This window comes from Mirounga leonina, unplaced genomic scaffold, assembly GCF_011800145.1.
Source record: "Mirounga leonina isolate KUSES-001 unplaced genomic scaffold, KU_Mleo_1.0 Mir_376, whole genome shotgun sequence".
In the NCBI taxonomy this organism is placed as follows: domain Eukaryota; kingdom Metazoa; phylum Chordata; class Mammalia; order Carnivora; family Phocidae; genus Mirounga; species Mirounga leonina.
In genome coordinates, this window is record NW_023270718.1 from 8913759 (window position 1) to 8936811 (window position 23053).

The 23053-nt window shown below is 56.9% G+C and overlaps 3 protein-coding genes across 3 annotated transcripts; all 3 read right to left on the reverse strand.

Annotated features, from left to right (window-relative positions):
* Window positions 1-2500: 2500 nt before the first annotated feature.
* Window positions 2501-4908, reverse strand: TNNI3 (troponin I3, cardiac type). Its single transcript, XM_034986449.1, has 5 exons — window positions 4762-4908; window positions 4357-4488; window positions 3880-3969; window positions 3176-3352; window positions 2501-2649 (listed from the first exon to the last, which is right to left on the reverse strand). The coding sequence occupies exons 2-5, from the start codon at window positions 4480-4482 to the stop codon at window positions 2566-2568; spliced, it is 477 nt and encodes a 158-aa protein (XP_034842340.1). The 5' UTR covers window positions 4483-4488; window positions 4762-4908; the 3' UTR covers window positions 2501-2565.
* Window positions 4909-6262: 1354 nt separating this feature from the next.
* Window positions 6263-12254, reverse strand: DNAAF3 (dynein axonemal assembly factor 3). Its single transcript, XM_034986272.1, has 12 exons — window positions 12204-12254; window positions 12003-12091; window positions 11583-11719; window positions 11121-11214; window positions 9593-9750; window positions 9132-9314; window positions 8891-9016; window positions 8665-8787; window positions 8399-8525; window positions 7487-7601; window positions 7250-7324; window positions 6263-7165 (listed from the first exon to the last, which is right to left on the reverse strand). The coding sequence occupies exons 2-12, from the start codon at window positions 12085-12087 to the stop codon at window positions 6799-6801; spliced, it is 1590 nt and encodes a 529-aa protein (XP_034842163.1). The 5' UTR covers window positions 12088-12091; window positions 12204-12254; the 3' UTR covers window positions 6263-6798.
* A 4375-nt stretch (window positions 12255-16629) lies between these two features.
* SYT5 (synaptotagmin 5) lies at window positions 16630-22640 on the reverse strand. Its single transcript, XM_034986344.1, has 9 exons — window positions 22590-22640; window positions 21553-21676; window positions 20845-21017; window positions 19169-19288; window positions 18893-19060; window positions 18380-18547; window positions 17973-18090; window positions 17566-17699; window positions 16630-16881 (listed from the first exon to the last, which is right to left on the reverse strand). The coding sequence occupies exons 2-9, from the start codon at window positions 21629-21631 to the stop codon at window positions 16681-16683; spliced, it is 1161 nt and encodes a 386-aa protein (XP_034842235.1). The 5' UTR covers window positions 21632-21676; window positions 22590-22640; the 3' UTR covers window positions 16630-16680.
* Between the last annotated feature and the right edge of the window lie 413 nt (window positions 22641-23053).

Genomic DNA, 23053 nt, shown 5'->3' on the forward strand with positions numbered 1-23053 from the left:
GGGGCTGGGGGCCTGGACTCCTGGGTCTGAGGGAGGAGGGGGCTGGGGGGCTGGACTCCTGGGTCTGAGGGAGGAGGGACTGGGGGCCTGACAGGGAAGGGCTCTGGGAAGTGTGGGGCGGCACAGCCCCAATGCTGCACTCCTGCCCCTCCACCACCACAGCTGTCCTCTTTTGTCTTATGACATGTGCATGGGAATCTGATCTGAGTGGGGATTAGGAGAAGGTATTTGGGAAGGGACTGTGGCCTGAAGACAATAGCTGCCCCATCCCCCAAAGGCTATTTTGGGGGGATGTCGTACATGGTGAAACAGAGGACATTTCCTAAGAAGGGATTCAAGGGGGGAGGCTCCTGGGAGAATTAGTCACACCCGCTCCCTCTCACACACACACACCCCGCCCCGGGCTGATTATCTTCCCACCTGTCCCCTCCTTGCCCCACCACCCACAGCCTTGGAGGAGCTTGAACTCATCAAGAGCAGCCTTGTCCATAGACCTCATCCTGACCCCTACATAGACAGCACCCCACCTTTAAGGTCCCCCAGGACCCACAGTACCCAGGTTAAGAGCACCCCTAAATCCTGGGACCCCAGCTGATGATGCCCCTGGTTTCTGGGGACAAGCAAGTCCTCATGTCTCCAGGTTCTGAGACCCCAGTTCCTGAGACTCCAGACTCTGGGCTGAGACATCCTCAGATCTTGATGCCCTAGGTCTTGACGCCTCAGAATCTTGAGACCCCAAAACGCAGATGCCCAAGCTCAGAGGTGCATTCATGATGCCCCGAATTTTGACACCTCCAGTCATAAGGCCTCAGACCTGGAGACCTCAATTCTCAAATCCCCAGAGGCTCCCTGTCCTGACCCCCAGACCATCAAACAGCTAAGCCCAGAAGCCCCCAATTCCTGAGAATCCCTCAGATCTCAGACCTCTTTGGTCTGAAGGTGTTATATTCTGGGACACCCCAATCTTGGCACCCCAGACTCTCTAACTCCCAAATCCTAATACCTCAGTCCTCAGTCCCTGTGAAGTCTGAGTTTCGCCGGAATTCAAGCCTTCATTTTGTGCCCCGTCCACCTCCATAGTCCTTCACACCCCTCCTGTCCTCTCCCCCAAGTACAAAGTCCCTGGGACCATTACCTAAGGCTGGGTCTGCAGAGTCAGTGAGCGGCGCTGGGACAGAGCCTTGCTGACCGAGCTGAAGCACCCCCAAGCACCGTGGGGTTTATAGCGGAGGCTCGGCCCCGCCCCCCAGGGGTGGGGAGGGCCAGAGAATTCCTTTCTCCAACCTAGAGTCCCAGCTCCGAGGCTGCCCTGCCCCCACTCTGGCTCCACATTCAGGATCCTGGCACCTCCTGGCTGCTTGGGGACCCCTCCACCCCATCAGCACTGCCTTGAACCCAGGCTGGGTCAGGTGACCTCCAACCTCTGGGCGCCCCACCTCCCTTCCAGCAAGCTGCACTCTATGCTTTGAAGTCCCTGTGCTCAGCACACAGTAGGTCCTTGGAGAATATTTATTGACAAAAGGAGCGCTTTCTCTTATATGGCTCTGGTTCCGGTCTCTCTGTCTCTCCGACACTGTCCTTCTTTCCTTTGTCTCTGTGACTCTCCATCTGTGTGTCTCTGTCTCCCCCCTCCCCACCCCCACCCCTTTGTCTGCCACCAGGATTCCACCCTGGTGACAACAGGCGCTAAAGCGGGGAAGCAGGTGTGGGTCAGGGGAGGGGAGAGGGTGTGGTGTCAGGCCTGCTCGACCTCACACTCCCCCACCTCCATCTGACACTGATCTGTTTTGGGATTCCTCCCCACCCTTTCCCTGCCACGCCATGACCTTGAACTCTAGGGGAGCCAGCCACCCCTCCTGCCTCACCGTGTCTCTGTCTCTCACTGTCTGCCATCTCTATGTCTATTTCTGGGCATTTCTCTGGGGGTTCTCTCTGGGTCTGTTTCAGGCTCTGTCTGCATCTCTCCGCGTCTGTGTCTTTCACTCCCCTTGTCTCCCCGTGCATTTTTGTCTCTGCATTCCTGTAGCTGAATCTGCCCCTCTCGGGATCTGTCTATCGGTATCTGTCTGTGACCCCGTTTCTGTCTGTCTTTGTCTCTGGATCCGTGTCTCTTATCTTTCTGTCTCTTTCGGGGGCATCCTTCCCCATGTCTCTGCCATTCTCCCTCTTTGGGCCCCTATTTCTTTCTTTCAGTGGTCTCTGGGCTTTTGGTATACATCTGCCTCTCCATTGTCCCTTTCTTTGCACATCTTTCTAGGAATCTCTGTCTTTTCTCCCTCTCCGTGGGTCTCTGGCTCTCTCTGTGTCTGTGGGTGTCTCTCTCTTTGGGCCTTGGTCTGAGCCTCTCTGCACCCCAGGTGCAGCAGAAGAGCTGAGAACGCACCAGCTCTGCTCCTGTGGTGTGGTGTGGCTTGGGGGGCCCTCCCCTCTGTCCTCTCATCTCCCTCACACCTCCCCCTCCCCCCCTTTCCCCCCCCAGACAGCAGACGTGCAGCCACTCCTAGCTCAGAGAGAAGGTTTATTCCTCCGGGACACCTGCAGCGCTAGGGCAGGGGGCAGGCCGGCTCAGCCTTCAAACTTTTTCTTGCGGCCCTCCATTCCACTCAGCGCATCGATGTTCTTACGCCAGTCTCCCACCTCCCGGTTTTCCTGGAGGAATGGGGTCAAGGGTTAGGGTCTCTCCCTGGTCTACAGTCTCTCAAATATCCTCCGCCCACCCTCCAGCCTGCTGGGCCACTGTGTTTTGGGTGTCCATCCCGGGATCTGGTTCTGGAACACTTCTCGTCCCCTCAGGCAATCCCGGCAAATTTGCCCCCATGCCCATCCTGTCCAACACACGCACTGCGGGCCTCCTTGCTTATGTCTCTTCCTAGGAGACTCTGCGTCTTCCCCTTCTTGTCTCCCCCATGCACTACTTTTCTCTCTCATGGACTTCCTGTAGACCTCACACACGTCCTGACTCCTTGCTACTTCCTTTCTCCCTCATGCACTTCCTGGCTTCCCCTTCTAGTTTCTCTCTTCCTCTTGCACTTCCTATGCCCCTCCTACAGTTCCTATTGAGGACCCCTTACCAGATTCTTCTCCCCATAACTCCAAGTACCATCTGCCCTGAGTTTAGGCCCTAGGACTGTTGTCTCCTCTGAGCACCCCCTTCCCTGGCCCGAGCCACACTCACCTTCTCTGTGTCCTCCTTCTTCACCTGCTTGAGGTGGGCCCGCAGGTCTAAGGTCTCCTTAGCCCTGGCGCCCAGCAGTGCCTGCATCATAGCATCTGCAGAGATCCTCACCCTCCGCAGGGTGGGCCGCTTAAATTTGCCCCGAAGGTCAAAGATCTTCTGGGTCAGATCTGCGATCTGGGAGCAGCCATAAGAGGAGGTAGAGACCCCCCCACTCCACCTCCCCCAGCCCCATGCTTTCACCCCACATTTCCCTCCTATCCCTCTCCAAACCTATGGAGGCCTCATCCAGGCTCAGCTCCCCCCGCCTTCGGGAAAAATTCCAAGGGCCTCATCCAGTAACTCTAAGTCCTCCCCGATCTGTCCAGTCTCCTCTCTGCAAAGGAGACACTGACACATCCCGGTCCAGCTGTGTGCATCCCACAATTCCCTGAGCCATGCCTGAGCTCACTCATCAACACTCGATGCTCCGGCTACACATTTCCACAGACACATCTTCGCTTTTTCATCTCCTGGCTTTTGCATGCTGTTCCGTCTGCCTGGAACAGCTTTCCCTAACCACTCTATACTCATTCTTCTGCCCCGTCCCTTCCAGCCCCACAGAGCTGTCCTGGGTCTCCTGGCGTCTGCACCCACACACAGCTGCAAGGGGACAGGCACCAGACCCTACCCTGAAGAGACCGAGACTTCCCAATGTCCCCCACCTCCGTGATGTTCTTGGTGACTTTCGCCTCCACGTCGTATCTCTCTTCATCCACTTTGTCCACGCGGGCATGGAGTTGTCGGCACAAGTCCTGGTCAAGGAGTTGTGGTATATGTGGGGGGGGGGACCCCGAGTCCTGAGTCTGAAGGAGGAGGGGCTGGGGGTCTGGACATCTGGTCCTGGAGGAATAGTTTGAAGCTGGACTCTGGGGCAGCTCGAACAAAGGGTGCTCGGAGCCAAGAGTCCAGAGAATCTGACGGAACTGGGACTGGAGAAATCAACCTCTGGATTTTGAGACTGTAGGCAGCTGCAGGCCATATTTCTGAACTCCTGAGGGCAAGGATTGGGAGACTGGACCCCAAGGTCCCCAGCAGAAGTGGGGCATAGTGACTAGACCCGTGAGTCCCAAGGATGCAAGACCGGCCATTCGGAACCTTGGATCCCCAGCTGGGCAGGAGTCCCTGCTGAGGGCGGGTACCTGCAGCTCCGCGAAGCCCAGCCCGGCCAGCTCCAGGGGCTGGCACCGCGTGCTCAGAGCGCGCCCCTTCTCTCCGCGCCGCTCCTCCGCCTCCCGCTCCAGCTCTTGCTTCGCAATCTGCAGCATCAGGGTCTGCGGAGGGGAGGCCAGGCGCCGCAGCACCCCCGGGATAGCGGATGAGGGCCGCGCCGCACCGGGGAAGCCGCCCTGGCCGGGACAGCCCTCTCTCTAGTCCCAGGCCCGGTCAGCTGTCCCACAGAGACACTCCCCCTCAAGGTCGGGTCCATCGTTCCAAGGCGGCTCACCACAAGCCCCGCCGCTCGCCACGGAGGCCCCGCCCCCCATGCCCCCAACCCCCAAGCTCTGCCCCCTGAGGACACCTAGGAGCCCCCTCCAGGCCGGCACCTTCAGCTGCAGTTTCCTCGAGGCGGAGATCTTGGACTTTTTCTGCCGGGGTGGAATGGAGCAAGGGACAATCAGGGCGAGGAATGGAAGACGGACGGTGGGGGCGGGGGGGGGGCCTCACAGCCACTCCCCCACACCTGGTCCAGCCCCGAATCTACGGGAAGCCACGCCCCTCATCCCCATTCACCAGTCCTGGCCCCTGACTGGTTAGGCACCGCCCTCTCTACCCTAAGCAGTCGCAGTTCCCACGGGCAACGGAACTCCGCCCATAGGCAGGTCTCACCAATCCGAGCCCTGCCTCTGCAAAACCCCGCCCTTGAAGCGCGGCATCCTCCTAGGCTCCGCCCGCGACCAAAGCCCCGCCCCGTCTGAGGCTCTGGCCCCGCCCCCACCCCTAGGTGCCGCCCGCCTCTGTGGACTCCGAACCCAGACCCGCGCAGCCCCGCCCTCACCTTGGCGTGCGGCTCCGTGGCGTACGCGCGGTAGTTGGCCGAGGACCGTCGTCGGATCGGGGTGGGAGCGGGGGGCGGGCACCCCTCCTGGGGTTGGGGGAACGGAGCCGCGTCACCGCCGGGCCCCCCACCCCCCCACCACGTGTCCTGGGGTTGCAGCCTCCTGCCCCAGGCCCCTCCCTGCTGCGCCCCTCCCCCGTTGGTCGCCCCCGGACGGTGCCCGCTCTCACCGCATCGCTGCTCCTGGAGGGAGAGACAGGGAGGGGGGATTAATGGAGGGCTGTGTCCCGTCCTGTCTAAGGGACTCCGGCCCATCAGCTCCCCCATCCTTGGGTCCTAGGGGGTCTGAGTCCCAAACTCTTCCCTCGTGCAGACACCCAGGGATCCTGTCCCCACCTCCCTTCTCAGGCCCTGTGTCCACCTCCCACCGCCTCAGGCCTCGGGAGTCCGAGTTACCAAGCTGCACTTACTCGTCCGCCATGCTGAGACTCAGGCCAGGGGTTGCAGAAGGCAGAGAAAGGGCAAGGGGCGCTTGGAGGGTCAGTGAGGGCGCTTCCGGGGTGACCTTGAAGGCCCCCGGGGTTTCGTTCTCCTCCGGGCTGCTCAAACTTGACTGAGGACACTGAGACAAGTGGCGTGGACTGAGACTAAATATACTGCTGTCACCTCCTCCCCCTGCCTGGGATGCGAGATAACTGGGGCGCGTGATGGATGGGGTGGGTCGGGCCGTGCTCCAGCTGGATCACCCTTCCACCTTGGCGGCCTGGGGACTCAGACCCAGGAGTCCAGGCCCCCAGCCCCCTCTTCCCTCAAACCCGGGAATCCAGGCCCCCAGCCCCATCCTCCTCCCTCAGACCCAGAAGTCCAGGCCCTCAGCCCCATCCTCCTCCCTCAGACCCAGAAGTCCAGGCCCCCAGCCCCCTCCTCCCTCAGACACCGGAGTCCAGGCCCCCAGGCCCTCCTACCTCAGACCCAGGAGTCCAGCCCCCCATTCCCCTCCTCCCTGAGACCCAGGAGTCTGGGCCTCATCCCCACACTAAACTGCAATCTTCATAAGAACTATGGTCAGTTTCTGTATCCCAAACTTGTTAGCCAGTCAATAAATTTTGTTGATTTATTTGAGGATCCAGATATGGCCCAGACTCTCAGGCAACAAAAGCATGGAGAAATCCACCTCTAGTTCACTAGGAACTAGGTCTCCTCTCTTGACCACCCCAGCACAGCCCCTCTGCCAGCCCTGGAGACAAGACTGAAGACCAGAAAGACACATGGGCACACGAAGAAGAGGACCCTGCTCTCTTTACTTGGACAGTGTGGGTGTTGAGCGGCCCTGGAGAGCAGATTCCCCCAATCCCCAGGAGGCCACACAGAGGGCCTAAGACTCAGGGCCGGATCTCTGTAGGCGGTGTTTAGAGTCGCAAGAGTGGAATACATAACTCTGAAAGAACAATCTAGAATTCTAGGAACACAATATAGAACCCCAGGTAAGTAATCTGAAATACTAGCAGCACCTCTGGAGCTGCCTAAGACTGCTGAGAATACAACTGAGTATTCTAGAGGTGGGCTCTAATTCCAGGACCTGACTTTACAAGTCAGAGATGGGGGACCGGGCATCTGGCAGTGGAGTCAGACTCTCTGGTTTTGGGGTCTGATTCTCTGTGGGTGGAGCCGGAGACTCTGGGGGCTGCTTGAGGCGCCCAGAGGGTGGGGTCCTGCGTTCCAGAGGCTGGCCCTGGTCCTCAAGGGGCGGGACCAGGACCTCAGGGGGCGGAGTCACGGAGCCCACAGCTGCGTCAGGGCGGTGGTAAGCAGAGTCCGGGGCCTTGTAGAAGCGTGCGAAGGTCTCTGAGGGCCTGGTCTGGGGCAGGGGGGTGAACCCAGCCGCCTGAGCCAGCTCCCCGACCCGGGTGGCAAACCCCTGCAGCTGCTCCTGCCGCAGGTCCACCAGGTACCTGAAACCAGGAAGGGGCCCGTTAGGGGTCCCGGCTTTCAGCCCTCAGCCTGGACATTCCCTGCCCTGCCCTCCGCTGGCTCACCGGGCTAATTCCACCACCAGCCGTCCTCCAGGGGCCACGCAGGCCCCGAGATCGGGGCTGAGAAGATGCACCATCCTGTGCAGAGGAAAGGGAGGGCCAAGACTGAGACTTTCAGGTCCTGAGGGAGGAGTGGGGCTGGAGGATCCGGACACTGATTAAGGAAGGGCTGGGGGCCAGGACTCCTGGGTGTAAGGGAGGAGGAGCTGGGGGAGGGAAGTCTGGGAAACTCTCTCTTACCCACAGGCCACATAGAGAAGCTGGAACCGTTCCTTGTAGCAGGTCCTGTGGTGAAGGGTCTGGGCAGAGCCCAGAGGCAGGAAGTGCACATTGAAGAATTCCGGGGCAGGGGCAGCTGGGGAAGAACTGGCAGAGTTAGGCAGACACACAAAGCTTGGAGAGAACACTCCTTGCCTGTCCTGAAGCCCTTTCTTGTAGATGGATTCCTGGAAAACTCTGGGAAGGTCAGCCCGGCAAGCAGAGACCCATTTTACAGACTAGGCAACTGAGACCCAAGAGAGGGGCACCTGGGTGGCTCAGTCATTAAACGTCTGCCTTCGGCTCAGGTCATGATCCCAGGGTCCAGGGATCGAGCCCCGCATTGGGCTCCCTGCTCGGTGGGAAGCCTGCTTCTCCCTCTCCCACTCCCCCTGCTCTCTCTCTCTGTGTGAAAGAAAAGAAAAGAAAAGAAAAGAAAAAGAAAGAAAGAAAGAAAGAGTGGATGGCCCATGGCCATACAGGGTATCCAGATACCCAGGAAGAGCCAGGTTGGGGGACGGTTACAAGAGAGGCATGACCAGAATGGGTGGGGGGGTGGGGGGTCTCCAAAGGTGAGCTGGGACCCAGCACCTTGCTAGAATGTTCTGTCTCTTAGACTTCTGCAGGTAGGATTAGAATTCTACTGTTGGACTTCAGAATGATAACATGGTGTCAGAATTTAGGAAAGAGAGAGAAATACAAAGAAACAAAAAGACAATGTCAGGAATAGGAGATCACTTATTCAGACACTGGAAACCATATTGGTAAGCACTTGCACATTAAATACCTGAATCTCAGGATGGGGGTCTGGGTCCCACTCTTCCCCAGAGGATGATGTGCCCACTTTACCACCCAACTCCCATTTCAAGGGGGTGAGCTGACGCCGACGCTTACGCTCTGGGCTTCCATCCCCGTCTCGGTGCACCTGCTTGGGGTTTCCGAGGGTGTTTCTCGGGCGCCCCCAGGCGGCCACCTCTCGGAACAGCTCCGTCACATTGTGCTGAGTGATCTCACCAGCGGTCTGGGGAGAGAAGGGGCGCAGCCAGGGTGACAAGGCAGGGCCTAGAGCAGGGCCCTGTGCTAGCTTGGATTTCCAGACTGGGTTTAGAAAGTACAGAGAGGCGGGACCTTCCCCAGCCCCACAACCTCCAGCCACACACCTTGACTGGCTGTCCGTTGCTGGTCCGTAGGAGGCTGTCATCATCCGCTTCAATGCCAAAGGCCACGAATGGCCCCGTGGCGATGTCCCCCCAGTACCCGCGCGCTGCAACACGCTCTCCGTGCTGGGAAAGCAGGGAGAGAAGAGGCAGGGGAGGTCAGTGTTGGGGAGACCCCGGTTCCTGTGTCCCCGGAAAGGACTGGCCAGGACAGGGAGTGGACACGCACATGACTCAGGAGACGACCGGACGCAAGGGTCCGGTTTGGCACGTGGTAGGCGCTGGAGTCTCTGAGTTCAAAGGCGACGCCCGTGTCCCTCCAACGCCGGAACTCGCGAGTGTGGATGACTCGGGCCTGGGTAGGAGGAGGAATGGACAGAGGTCTAAGCAAATCTGGTATATGGGCCCCCAGCCCCTCCTCCCTCAGTCCCAGGAGTCTGGGCCCCCAGTCCCCCTCCCAGCCCCCTCACCCCGCGGTCGTGCAGCTTCATGTGCAAGTCCCAGTCGCTGACACCGCGCCGGGCGTCGTAACGGGAGCCCAGGTAGTGACGCAGCCTGGAGTCCCAGAGGCGGCTCATGGGGAAGGCCTCGGGCCCCTTCTCCCCGCCGGCCCAGAAGCGGAACACAGCCTCCAGGGCGTCGCGCTCGCGGAACTGCACGGCCAGCATGCGTGGGGAGACAGCGAGGGAGAGGGGGCTGCAGGGAGAGCTGTTTCTCCCGCTTTACCCTCCCTTCCATCCCAGGGCGTGGGAACCATTCTCCCATTTCTCAGATGAAGAAACTGAAGTTCAGAGAGGAGCAGCCACCCCCTAGGTCACATCCCACACTGGGAGCCGGGGAGCTGGGGCTCGAACTCCATCAACGAAAACCCTTTGGGGCTGCCCATTTCCATTCTTCCCGGGGCCATCCGGATCCTGGGCGGTGACGGCACCTTGAGGGCGTCCAAGCTGAGCCACGGCAGCTGCTCCGCCAGCCGGTCGGGCTCCGGGACCAGGTGCGCCAGGCGCTTGGCCTGGGCGCGCACGAAGGCGGCCACCTGGGGGCGCAGCAGCGCGTTCCCCCACACCTCCAGGAAGGTCTCGCTCCTCTCTGGGGGGGGGGGGGGGGGGGGATTAGTGGGGGGAGCAGAGGAGGGAACCCAGAAATGAGACCCGTGTGGATGACGCATACCCTCTTTATAGTAATCTTATTATGTCATAGTCATGTGAGCATTAGGGACACTGGCCAACTCCTCATCCATCCCTCAAACACAAAGAATAACTTACACCTAACCTAGGCCTCCTTCTAGTCTTTCCCACCCTCCAGGTGAGCCCAGTCCTGAATTTCAAGTTCAAATTTTCCTTGCCTTAAAAAAGAAAACGTTATATATAGATAGGGACGGAAATGGAGATTTATGCGTGTTAAAATAGTACAGTGTTAAATTGTTCCATCTTAGTTAGGAATCTTACAAGAGAACTATATACCTTTCGTTGTATATACATATACATCTATATCAATGTATCTCTATCAATATGTAAATTGTTTCATTTAGTGGTTTAAGAATCTTACAGAGCTATATACCTTTAGTTAGATCTAGTTGTTTCAGAGCCTTTTACAAGGTGCGCTATGAAATGTATGCAGCGTATTGTGAATGCTCTGGGCTATTAATGACAACTACCATCCATACTCGAGATAACAAGAATCATCACTAAGAGATACTGAGTCTGTATCATAAGCCAGGAGCTATGCATTTTCTTTTAATTGAATCCTCACAAGAACTCTATGGGAAAAGAACTTTTAGGATCTCCATTTTATCAATGTAGAAACAATGTAGGCCCAGAGAGGGGTGGGTACTAGCCCCAGGTCACTCAGCAAGCACAGCCTGAATTTGAACAGACTGTCTCAGTCCAGACTTTGCTCCAGGCGTTAAGCCGAAGTCATTGCCACTGAGAAATCATCATCCCTGCGTCCCTGCCCAAATCCTCCTCCTCCCCTCCTTTCAGGGCTGCCTCCTCAAGGCAGACTCTCTGGGATTCATGTCTCTAACTGAGGCTACTGCTACTCAGGCCTGTGCGGAGGCTTTGCAAAGGACTGAGCTCAACACTCAGGCCTGTGGGGAGGCTCTGCAAAGGACTGAGCTCAGCACTCAGGCCTGTGGGGAGGCTCTGCAAAGGACTGAGCTCAGCTCGGCCAAACCTTCCCCACATCTGGGGGACTCACTACCTCTTAAGAAGTCCTTTGGTCTCTTTTGGCCCTCTTGTGTGGTAGGAGGCTTTGAATGCTTACCCTATGGCATGCACTGGGCTGAGAATTTATGTGGATTTTCTTCTGGGATTCTCTCAATGGCTCTAGGAGATAGTATATTTTTGTACAGGTGGGAACAATGACCAAAATGTTTAATAGTACCATTGAAATGCCAGAATCCCTGTGGGCAGGGGGAAGAGGCTGGGGGGCAGAATGTCTGGGTCCTTGCAACTGACCTTGCAACCCCATCTTCTCAGGTTCCTCCAAAGCTAGGCTGAAGATCAGCATGTGTCGGGCCACAGCTTCCAGATTATTCTCTAGCACAAAGAACTGGAAGGACAGACAGAGCAAAATGATTCTGAGATTTGTGTCCCTAGCTCCTAGGAGACCCAGGAAAGGAAGACCTCAGCCTCCACCCTCCACAGGATCCAGGCATCCTGTACACTGGCCCCCTTCCTTCAAACACAGGAGTCTGGGCACTCAGAACCCTCCTTCCCACCGTTACTCTGGAGACCCAGTCTTTAGGCACTCCCTCCCACTTGAACTCAAGAGTCCCCAACCCAGGAGTTTGGGTCCCCAGCTTCTACCTCCCTCGGACCTAGCAGTCCAGGCCTCCAGCTCCCTTCTCCCTCAGGACTTAGGAATCTGGGCCCCCCTCTTCATCCTCCTCCCTCCACGACCCCATAATCCCAGCTCACATGTAACCTCTTGCTAGGCCAGAGCGCCGCCCGGGCCAGGGTCCGAAGCAGGTGCCGCCCATCCACGGAGCCCAGCAGCAGTACATCTAGCTCGGGGGTCCTGGGCTCTGTATCGCCCCTGGAGTCCACAGGAGGACCTGGCAAGATGACGCACGCAGGCTGGGGTGGTGGCCTGGAGAGCGCCCCCTGCAGCCTCCTCAGAACGATGGACTACAACTTCCAGCAGGACTCGCGCTCCTGGCCTAGAGTCTCAAGGGAGCTGTGCCTCTAAGCATTCTGGGACTTGTAGTCCGCAGAGGTCATTCGGGCTGCCCAGTGAGGGGCGGCTCCACCGTTGGAGCCTCGGGGAACGTTAGCGCGCCGCCTGCCAGGCTGGGAAGGCAGCCGCCTTGCCAGATGTGGTCCTGGGTGGGGACTCACTCTCAGCCTGCAGGTCCAGCGCCGGGGACAGGCCCCACCAGGACACGGAGCCGAAGCCTGCGCCCGAACCTGCCGGTGTGGTCATGGCCCTGCGGAACAGACACCCTGGGAGTCCCCAGCCATCGTCTCTGCGTCGCTCACCCATGCCCCTCTCACCGCCCCTCCCTTCTCGCCCCTCTCCTCCATGTGACACCCCCTCACCTCTATCCTTCCAGAGACTCCGGGACGCCCCCCCCCTCCCTGCTCGGTGCGGCGCCGCTGTTCTGCACCCCCTACACGCAACTGCCCAGAGCCCCCTTCCTTTTCGACCAATCAGCCAATGGGAGTACGCGGGTTGGCACCGGCGCGATCAACTGACCAATGGAGCGAGCGGGACCTGCCTGCTACGAACTTTTGGCCAATGGGAGCGCTCGCGGGAGTGGAGGGCGTGTGGACGCGGTTGTCATGACGACGGCGCTGGAGGGGAAGGGGCGGAGCCGGGGGAGTCTGGGGCGGGGCCTGGGGCGATCCACATTTCTGGGATGGGGGACGTAGGAGGCGACTCAAGTTGACCTAGAACGGAACAGAATCTTGATTAATTCAAATTAAAGTGACGCCACCCAGAGCTCTGGGTCCCCTTACCCCTCACACCGTGGTTCTACCACCCAGGCGGGAAACGCAGCGAAGGGCTGGGGCTAGCTAGCACTAGCCCCCGGTTGTTCAAGTGTCAGTAATCCTGCGACCTGGTTGTTACGCACAGTCATTACTAAAAATTAAATTGTTTCACTAATTAGTAAAATTAAATTCAAGTTAAATGCATTACGTTAAAATAAAGGTAATATATACTCAAAACTCATCACTTCTTATTTTACTATACTTTTCCTGTTGTTGATGGTCTTAAGGTTTTTTACATCAATTGTCGTACCCAAATGAAGGAAATAGTATTTTAACGCAATAATTAAAAAAAAAAAATCAAATTGGCAAACTACGACCACTGGTTGTCTATTTTTCTACGTAAAATTTTATGAGAACCAGGGCCAGGGTTGGGATGAGGCAGAGTGGTCCAAGTGCAGGGTCAGACCCTGTCTTTAAAATTTTTATATTTTATCCATCATGGATCTCTCTCTCTCTCTCTTTTTTAAGATTTTATTTATTTATTTGACAGAGACACAGCGAGAAAGGGAACAGAAGCAGAGGGAGTGGGAGAGGGAGAAGCAGGCTTCCCGCGGAGCAGGGAGCCCGACGCTGGGCTCGATCCCAGGACTGTGGGATCATGACCTGAGCCAAAGGCAGACTCTTAACAGGACTGAGACACCCAGGTGCCCCAGGATCTCTCTCTCTCTCTTTTTTTTTTTTTTGGCATTAATTTTAATTTTTAAAAAAATTGTATTAAAACACTATTTATCTTGGTGACTGGTGGTTTTGTTTTGTCGGCTTTGCCTTAAATTTTGGAACCTTTGTCCTGACCCTGGGAAATACTATTTTACTATATGATAGTATACTAATAAGCATCTCCTCTCAACTCCATACTCAGTGACTTCACACTGGTGGCTTGAAATCAGCCACAGTGGGAGTATTTACGCCATGGAAATAGGCAGACTACACAACAGGGCTTCAGAAAGCTGGTAACGGAGGTGGGGGGCGCTTGGGTGGCTAAGTCGGTTAAGCGACTGCCTTCCGCCGATGTCATGATCCCGATGTCATGATCTCAGGGTCCTGGGATCGAGTCCCACTTTGGGTTCCCTGCTCAGCGGAGAGTCGTCTTCTCCCTCTACGCCTCCCCCCACTCCCCCGTTTGTGATCTTGTTCTCTCTCTCACGCTCTCTCTCTCAAATAAATAAATAAAATCTTAAAAAGAAAACAACAACAACAACAAAAAATGTTGGTAATGGCACACACCAAGTCCTTTCTGGCCTCTGCGTCTGAATTCGTTGCGTAGTTCCCTCCTCCAATTTCCGCTCCCTCCCCATCCCCCACCTCCGCCACTGCCCCTGGAAATGTCCAAGTCCAGCAGGAGATCTTCCTCCAAGTTCTGCTCCTGCCTTCCCAGCCGAATGGCCACAGCAGTCCATACCCTGTGACTCCCTGTACTTTATATTCAGACCAGATGGCAGGATGCTCGAGAATGTGACTTTTGGCGTCAGATGTGCCTGGCTTTCTGTCTTGCCTTCACCTGCTGGCTGAGGGACCTCCACCAGGTGACTTAACCTGTCTTCGAGGTCCATAAGGGCAGGGACTTGAGTGAGGCACATCTCCAGATCAGCCCCAGCACCAAGCACAGGGTGTGACACCCAAGGAGCCTTGGCTCTCTGACTCACCTCCTCCAGCTATGCAACCTTAGACAACCAGTCACCCTTTCTGTGCCTCAGTTTTCTGCTCTGTAGATTGGGAATGGTAACATGCAGTTGGCAGTGCTGTGATGGATTGAAGGGGGGTCCATTCCCCTTCTGAGGACAGTTCTGGGCACTGGGGAGTGAAGCTGAGGTCTCGGGACACCCTGCAGGACTCACTGGCCTCCTGACTCTTTGGGGAACACACCAAGCCTATTCCTGCCCCAGGGCCTTTGCAACTTAGGGTTCCTTCTGCTTGGAAGTCTCTTCCCCTTCATCTTTGCTTATTTTTATTGTGGTAAAATACACACAACATAAAGTTTAATGACATTTAGTACATTGACAATGTTGGGCAACCATCACCACTGTCTAGTTCCAGAACTTTCTCATCATTCCATAAGGAAGTCCTGTACTCATTAATCAGTCTCTCCCCATTTCTCCTTCTCCCTAGTCTTGCAAACCACAAATCTACTTTTCCCCCCCTCTATAGATTGTCTATTCTGGATATTTCATACAGATGGAATCATACAATATGTGGCTTTGTCCGTCTGGCTTCTTTCACTTATAATCTTGCTTTCAAGGTTCATCATGCCGTAGCATGAATCAGTGTAAACATTCCTTTTTATGACTGAATAATATTCCAGTGTATTTCCCCTTCATCTTTGCCAGCCTCGTTCCATCTTGTCCTTCAAAGCACAGCTCAAACATTACCTCTTTAGGTAAGTTGTCCTTGACTGCCCTGATCTCAGCTCTCACTAGCTTACTGCCCAGTACGGACCACCATTTGTAATGATTTTATTCTTCTCATTTGTTGGCTTTCTTGTTGACATGGAACTAGGGACCCCAATGTCATCATCTAACTCAGAACAGATTTGATCCAAGGATTTAAAGACAGATTTCCTGGCTGTATGATCCTAGGCAGGTCATGTTACTTCTCTGAAGCACAATTTCCTCATTTGTCAACTGGGAATAACCATGTCTATTTCATGGGGTGGTTGTGAGGATTATTGTTAGCAGGAGTAGCAGTAATAGTAATAATAGTAATACCTCAGGCTATTTTCATAAAGACGTCCCCTCACTCACTCACACATGAGAAATTACCACATCACTTTGAAGAAATTTGTTAAATCACATAGACATTACAACCTGTGTAACTGATCGGATTTCCCTTTTCCCATTGGCTACCAGGAAGCTCAGTGCAGGTTACTACTCTGCCCTTTCTTTAGTACATGGGGGAACCTGTTGCCTCATTTTCCTCTTAACCTCCTGGTCAGAGAGCTCTCTTGCCAAATTTCATGGACCTTTGTCTACCACCTGAAATCCTGTCTGGGATGAGAGGAGGGAGGAGCCAATGAAATGATCGTCTTTCCTAGACAGGGATAAGGAGGCAGCATTTGTTGAAGGAAGGAAGAGGTAGAACCATTAGTTTTCCCCTGCATAACTCTGTCCTTTCTACCAGTTTCTGGGAATCTCATTCCCAGACTCTACATATCTACTTTGTTTCTGTGATGAGAGTAAGTCGCTTGGGGGTAAAGTTTGGATCTGCATCAACTTAGGGTTCCAGCATCCAACAGAAACTGCCACCCTGAAGACCTCAGGGAAAATAGAATGGATCAATGATGGAAGAAAGAAGGGAAGGGAGGGAAATATGGGTATGAAAATCTATGGAAGTCATGGGTGCGGGAGCAGATTAAATTCGTGAGCAAGTACGTGATTCTCACAGACTCTTCATAGCAAACATACAGGAGGTATTGTTATGACCACAATTTTTTCAGATGAAGAAACCCAGGCTTGGAGGGGTGCATGAACGAATAAATGAATACATGGGTGGTGGGTGGGTGGGCCAGTTTCCCTCAGTGTGTTTCCAGGATGAGCAGCCCTATCCTTGCCCTTGGGTGATCCCACCCTCTTGGGCCCCTGGCCCCTGCCCTGCCCACCCCATCAGTAAGCACAAGTCCGGGCCACCAAAGTTGCTGAGTATTTATTTGGTCCCAGGAGCGGTGCAGGAATCTGACTAGGGACAGGAGGGGGTGATCCTGTGCAGGAAGAGGGGCACTGGGAGTGAAGAGGGTAGAAGGCTGGGTCACTGATTGTCAAAGCAGAGAGTGGGAGGCTGGGGTTGGGGGAGTCCAGATTGCTCCTCTCCCCCAGGGGTCCCTGGGGCTTCTGGGTGTGTGCTTGGTGGGAGAGTTGGCAAGTCACCATGATTGGTATAATGGGGGGTGGCAAGGCAGGAATGGGTCAGTTTGGGGTGGGGTGGGGGTGGTTAGTGGTCAGAGTAGGCTTAAAGGTAGGCCTGGGTGTGGCTCTGGCCAGGAGTCTGAGGTCAGGGGCCGAGTCCAGGCTTGGCAGGGGGCTTGAAGTGGGGATCAGGGTGCAGGCAGCGGCCTCACTCGGTCAGGCGGCCGCAGCGAGTGCCACTGGGCAATGGGCCGCCGGGGGTTGGCCAGCATGTCTGCCCAGTGCCGCAGGCCAGCTCCCCCGGCTGCAGCCCCTACGGCCACCCTCCCGATGGCCTCGTTCTTGCCCAGCTTGTCATAGTCCAGCACCGTTAGCTCCACCTGGACCTTCTGGAGACAGGAAGAACAGGGGAAGAGACAAAAGAGCTCGTGAAGGAGGCGTGGCGGGGAGGGGCTCGGGTATCGTTGCCAAGGAGACCCTCTCCCTAGCAACCAGAGGTCTAGCGGGACTTGTTAGCACCCTGAGCTAAGGCCTCTCAGGGGGACTCCAACGGTAAAGGGGGTGGAAGGCGAGAGAGGGGAGAACCTCTGTTAGAGGGATGTTCTGGAGTCTTTCTGTCTCTGCGATCAGATTTCAAAGGAGATAAACAATCAGGACGTGGTAGGGGTTTGTAGGGGTTGTTAGGAGCCTCCTTAGGGAACAGCCTCCTAAGGGGGACAAACCTTCAGGACTCTGAAATGGGTGGAGGTGCGGCCCCGCTCCTGAAGAGTTGTGGGGAAATCTTTTCCTTAGTACCCATAATTCCTGAGGGGGGGGCGGAGCCCTGGTCTTGCTTGGGGGCGGGGCGCCCTGGTCCCGCTTGGGGGCGGGGCATCCTGGTCTTACTTGGGGGAGGGGCACCCTGGTCCTCCTAAGAGGAAACTGACTTTGGAAACACAACCCCAGGCCCCCAGGACCTGGCTTCTAAAGGTCGCTAAGGAGTCTCCCTTCCCCTAGCAACGGGGGCTTTTAAGGGCCTGGGACTCTGGGGGAAGGGCTGCCCTGACAGGGGCTTTAGGTAGGTCTGAGCTCACCTGCACCTGGTCACAGGGCACCTCGAAACTGAAGGCCTCATTGTAATAGGGGTTCAGTGTATTCTTCTTGATGGTCGTTTTCTTCTTACGCACCTTTTTGCCGCCCTGCAGCAGGTGGACCTTGACATACGGATCTGGGCGGAAAAAGGAGTCTTACAGCCCCGACTGCCGAGTGCAGGGGATCATGTTGAGGAGGGTGCATGAGAAGCTCCTTTGGGACAGCACAGAGACACTCTGTGCACCCCTCAAGTCTCTCTCTCTGCCCAAAGCAAATCTATATCCCCCATGGCAGGCTGGGCCTCCCTCTCCACCAAGGGACTCTCGGGACCCAGAAACTGCCAGAACCTTGGCTACAGAGCCTCCCCCTTGCCCCCCCCCCCCCCACCATTTCCTTGCTTCCCACACACCTGAGAGCCCTCCTACGTCCATCTTCTTCAGGTTCTTAGCCTCCAGGACGATGACAGTGAGCTTCCCGGCCGTAGGGACATAGCGGAGGGAGAAGCAGATGTCACCTAGTTTTTCCTGCTAAAAGACAGAGAGGGACCCCTCCTCGCCAGAGCCCCTGTTTCACATCCATGCCCTCTTGCACCCTTCTCCCCCACCCCCGCCTGAGAATGGAATGGTCCAGTGAGGACCACAGTGGTACAATCCAAGGAGGAGTCGAGATGTGGACCTACCAGGAGAGCCCCTGGGACTTCCACTCTGAAGCAGGTGGAACGGCTGGAGCCCCGAGGGTCCAAGAGGCCTGTGATCTGATTGGCCCGGGCTCGCAGTGGGCGGGCCCAGCCGTAGGGGCGTGGCCACGAGTGCTCACCTCCTCCCGCGGAGCAGCCTGCAGCTCGCGCCAGGCCAGCACTGGCCGCCCCAAGTCCACGGAGCTCATGGGGACCCGCACCTCCCCAATGGCATCGTTGCGGGAGAAGCGATCGAAGTCGTATACTGCCATGACCAGTACCCTGCCCCCCAGCTCCACGTACGGGACCTAGATGAGGGGGCCGCAGAGAAGAGAGCACAAGGTGGAGAGTAGGAAGTCAGAGAGACAGGAAGTGGGGCACAGCACATCCTGGTAGAAGGCGGCGAGTTGGGCAGCAAGGGTTCAAGGGAACAGCTGTGCGGAAGTTTCTGGAACCCAAATGGAACAAAGCAACAGCCCAGGGGTCAGCAGTGCCCGACAGCGACAATCTAGGGTCCAGTGTGATAGTCCCCAGAGCTGGTAGCTGCTACCTGAGCTGTGGTTGCCTCCAGAAAAAGCTGAAGGAGTCGCTCCCCAGTGTTCCAGGGACTGGGGCAGGTTGCCAAGCCTGGGGCATCGAGGCCAGGAGCTCACCTTGAAGGCAAAGTTCTCCCCAAAGTGTGGGTTCAGTGTCTGCCGATGCACCTTGGTCTCATGCCGCCTCTGCTTGTCCGGCAGCAGGTAGACCCGCACGTAGGGGTCGGAGGAGCCCCCCAGGTCCAAGGCTGCCAATCCCTCAGCTTGCAGGATGCCCACCAGCAGCTGAAAGGTGATGAGGGGACTCTAGTCTTAGCTTCCTTTTTGGAGCCTCTAGAAAGGGGCTAGAACCCTCGGACCCTCCCCTCCACGCCACCCCCCTCCTCCACCCACCTGGCCACTCTGGAAATCATAATCGAGTGAGTACTGCAGTCGTCCAAGCTCATGCTTCTCGGCCACCTGTGACCCTGGCCCAGATGGTGCTGGCTCCAACTCCTCCACCTCCGGCTGCACCTTAGGGAGCCAGGAGCAAGGGCGGGTGAACTTTCCCCCTGACAGTGGTATCCTCCAGGCCCAGAAGCCAAGGGAGAGTCACTGGTCCCTCAGGCTACCCCTGAGCACTTGCAGGCTAAACAGAGTCGGAGTTTGACTAGTGATGTCTGCCACAGGCAGGACTGGTCATAGTAACACAGGTGCAGTAGTCGAAGTTTGACTAATGATGTCTGCTATGGGGGAGAACAGACACACATGCAGTGTGTGTGTCATGCCTAGACTAGAAAACCGGGAGCTGATAGCACCTTGTTGCCTACAAGAAGGATGCAGAAGTTTTTATTTCACATGCAAATGGATGTACTGGGGTTGTTGTCCAAATTGACATGTTGACTGGTGATCTCGCCACAGAACAACATGGAGGAGGAATAGTATCTTTACCCTGTATTTGCCATTCTAAGCTAGAACAAGAGTTCTCCTTAACCTAAGCCACCAATTTTCAAAATTCAACGTGAATCAGAATTCCCCTGAGAAATGTGGTGAAATGCCTTCACTTCAGAGATTCTGATTCGTTAGGTCTGTACAAGGCCCAGAATTTGTGTTTCCACGAGAACCTGAGGTGAGTCTGATGCAGGTGGTCTTTGGACGTCGCTGGCTTGAGGAATAGGGATGGAGGCTGGATACCAGGACCCTAAAGGTCCTGCCTGATGGGCGATCATTACAACAGTGATTTGTTGACAAGGGAGGAGGGGAAATGCTGGCTACAGACCACACACTTGAGTCTCAGAGAAGGATAGTGAATTTCCCCAGGTCACAGAGCTGGGGAATGGTTCCTCTGGGTTGGAAACCTAGGACTTCCTGGCTTCCAGGTGAGCACCATTCCACTATGCACTCAGACCCTGACACCTGTAAGCTTTCATTTTCCACTCCAGTGGCCTCTTCTAACTCACGTTTCTTTCATTCTCTTGGGGCTGCTACGCCAGCCTCCTCCCTGGCCTCCTTGCCCCAAATCCATCCTCCACATGGGTTCCAGAGGATTCATTCCAACACTCATGCTGCGCATGAATCTTCTGCGGTTCTCAATTGCCCTTGTGACATGCGTACTACTGAGCTCTTCAGATGCCCACTCTAGAGTGCAGGATATTTGCCATTTGTGCTCCAGCTATTGTGAAATGCCTCAGAGTCTGGATTCCAGGCCCCAGCACATGCTCTTCCCTCGAGCTACAATGTCCTTCTCTCCGTTCTGGGTGAATCTGTATGTTCTTTGGGTCTCAACACAGAAGATACCTCCCTCGGACGCATCCTTGGACTGCCCAGGCTACAGGTGGTGTCTCTGCACCCCCCATATGCTCTGTACTGCCCCTAACGTGGCACATACCACCGTGTCTTGTGAGTGTCTGACTTCCCCACCAGACTGGTTCTCGCGAACAGGGACTAGATCTGGCCCGTCTCGAGATCCCTAGGGTCCAGGTGGGAAATGAGCCAGTAAGGTGAGCATAGGAGGGAAGAGAGCAGGGACTGAGGCTGCTGGGCCAAGGGTGCGGGTCGGGGCAGGGCTGAGGGGCTGGGCCAGGCCACACCTTGTCTATGTAACTCCGGCCTAGCTCCTTCACTTCCTGAAGGTGGACCTGGGCTTGGGCCTGGCTCTTCTTGCCCAACCGCCTCCGACAGCGCTTCCGGTAGACGCAGAAACAACAGCCGAAGACGAGGAGGCCTGAGACCAGAACGATTGCGGCCAGGGCCCAGGGGGGTACTGCAGAGGGCATGGAGACAACACTCATTGAGGCCCTAGGAAGCAAGCCGGCTGATCCAGTCCGAATTACACGTGGAAGCTGGAATCCTGGCCTTGTTTTCCCTCCGGCCTTTTCCATTCCGTTTTATTGCCGTGTTTTCCTTCCAACTGCTCTCACCTCTAAAGCGATCCGGTGCCCTATTCTAGGCTGACAACGTCCAGATTCTCTCACCTGTTAATTCCATCTCCCCTGCCACCCCCATTCTAATTTCTGCTCAACCTCTGACGCGTTTGGAAGCCATGCCCCTCCCCCGGCCTCAGTTTCCCTATCTTTAAAAGAAGTCAGAGGTGGACAGTCCAAGATCCCATTCCATTCCACACTCTTTGACCTGGTTCTCGATTTTCTTGTCCATTTCACTTAAGAGTCAAGCCCAGGATTCCCACTGCAATGCCACCCGGATTTGCCTGCCCGCCGGCCGAGGACACCCCTTCGAATCCCGCCCCTGAGAATCCCAGCCGGGCTTTCCCTTCGCTCTGGCCCCCGAGTCTCGCTCACCAGGGCCGTGGCCGATGCGACTCGAGTCAGGAGGCGTGTCGGGCGCTGGAGGCCCTGGGGTTGGGGGCTCCGAGAACATGCCGGCGAGGTCTTACGGTCCTTTCTGCGGAGGCACCCAAGAGCCCTAGCCCCCCACGCCCACCCGGTGCTTTCTGTGAAGCCGCCGAACAACCAAGAACTCCAATTCCCATCGGCACCCTGGGCGGCCGGCCGCATAGGAATCAGCCAGCAGCCGCGAGGCATGCTGGGGGTTGTAGTGTCAGCCTCCCCGCGACGGAGGGCGGGCGCCAGGGGTGGGTTCCAGGACCTAGCTCCATCCCACAGGGACGCCCCCGCCCTCCAAGGCCCCCCAGGAATCCCGCCAACTTCTACCCCTTCCGTGCCCGTCCTCGCGGGCCTGAACCGGAAGTGGGCAAAGGCGGGCGTGAGAACCGGAGCCCTGGGTTGCCCCGAGCAACGGGTGGCTGGTTCGGGCAGGGCGGGAGCAACGATGGTTGCCCTGGCAACGGGCTGTTGCCAAGACAACGGGCGGGGCTGACGTACAGGCAGAGTCCCCGCGCGGCAGGCTCGCACCTCGCGGGGTCAGGACCCCAGCCCCCGATCCCGCGCAGAGCGAGCGTGGGGAGAGGGCGGCCTCGCCCGTCGGTCTACGCGCCCTCGGCTGGCTCCTCCCTGCACATCTGGCCCTGCGGGCAGAGACTCGGGCTCCCCGCCCTCCCCCGCTCGGGCCGAGGGCTCCCTGCTGCCACTGCCGGGGGGGGGGGGAATGGGAGGGGGTCTGTGGGGGCGCACATCCTTCCCGGCCTGCTGTCTCTCCCGCGCATCCCGAGCTCTGTCTTTACACCTGTCTTCGTGACCGCCTCGGCCTCCACACCTCTCTCCACTCCCTATTTCTATCCATTCCCCCACCCGCCTCTCGCCGCGCCCCTGTCTGTGTCTCCCTTGTCCTCCGCCTGTGGTCTGTTCTGTGACTCCAAGGGTCTCCCACTCTCGCCCCCTGCTTGCTCCTCCCTCCCCTCTGCTTTTTGTCTCCAGACCTTTCTCTAAATCCCAATCTCCCCATTTCAGGCTCCAGTCCTCCCACTCCCTCGGTCGGTCCCTCCCCAGTGCCCCTCCTCGCCGCCCCCCCCACACACACCACGGCTCTCTAGGGATGGGGATGAGGAGGGGGCTTAGGGAGGGCCTCCCAGAGGCTCCTACCTGCTCGGCCGCTGGACGGGACCCTCGCAGGAGACACCCAGGCGCCGGCCCCGCCCGGACCCCGCCCCCGCACGCGGGCGGGTGGCGCTGTCCTGGGTGCTGATCGCCGCGCTCGGTGGGGCGGGGGCGCGGCAGAGCGGAGCCGGCTGGTGAGTGCGTGTGTGCGCGCGCGCGTGCGTGTTAGGTCCCGGGTACAGGGAGAGTCCCATCCCGCCCCTCGTCCCGCCCCCGGCCAGGAACCACTAGGGTGTCCACGGATATTTATCCTGGTCCCCGAGGATTTTCTGTTTTCTAGTCCAGC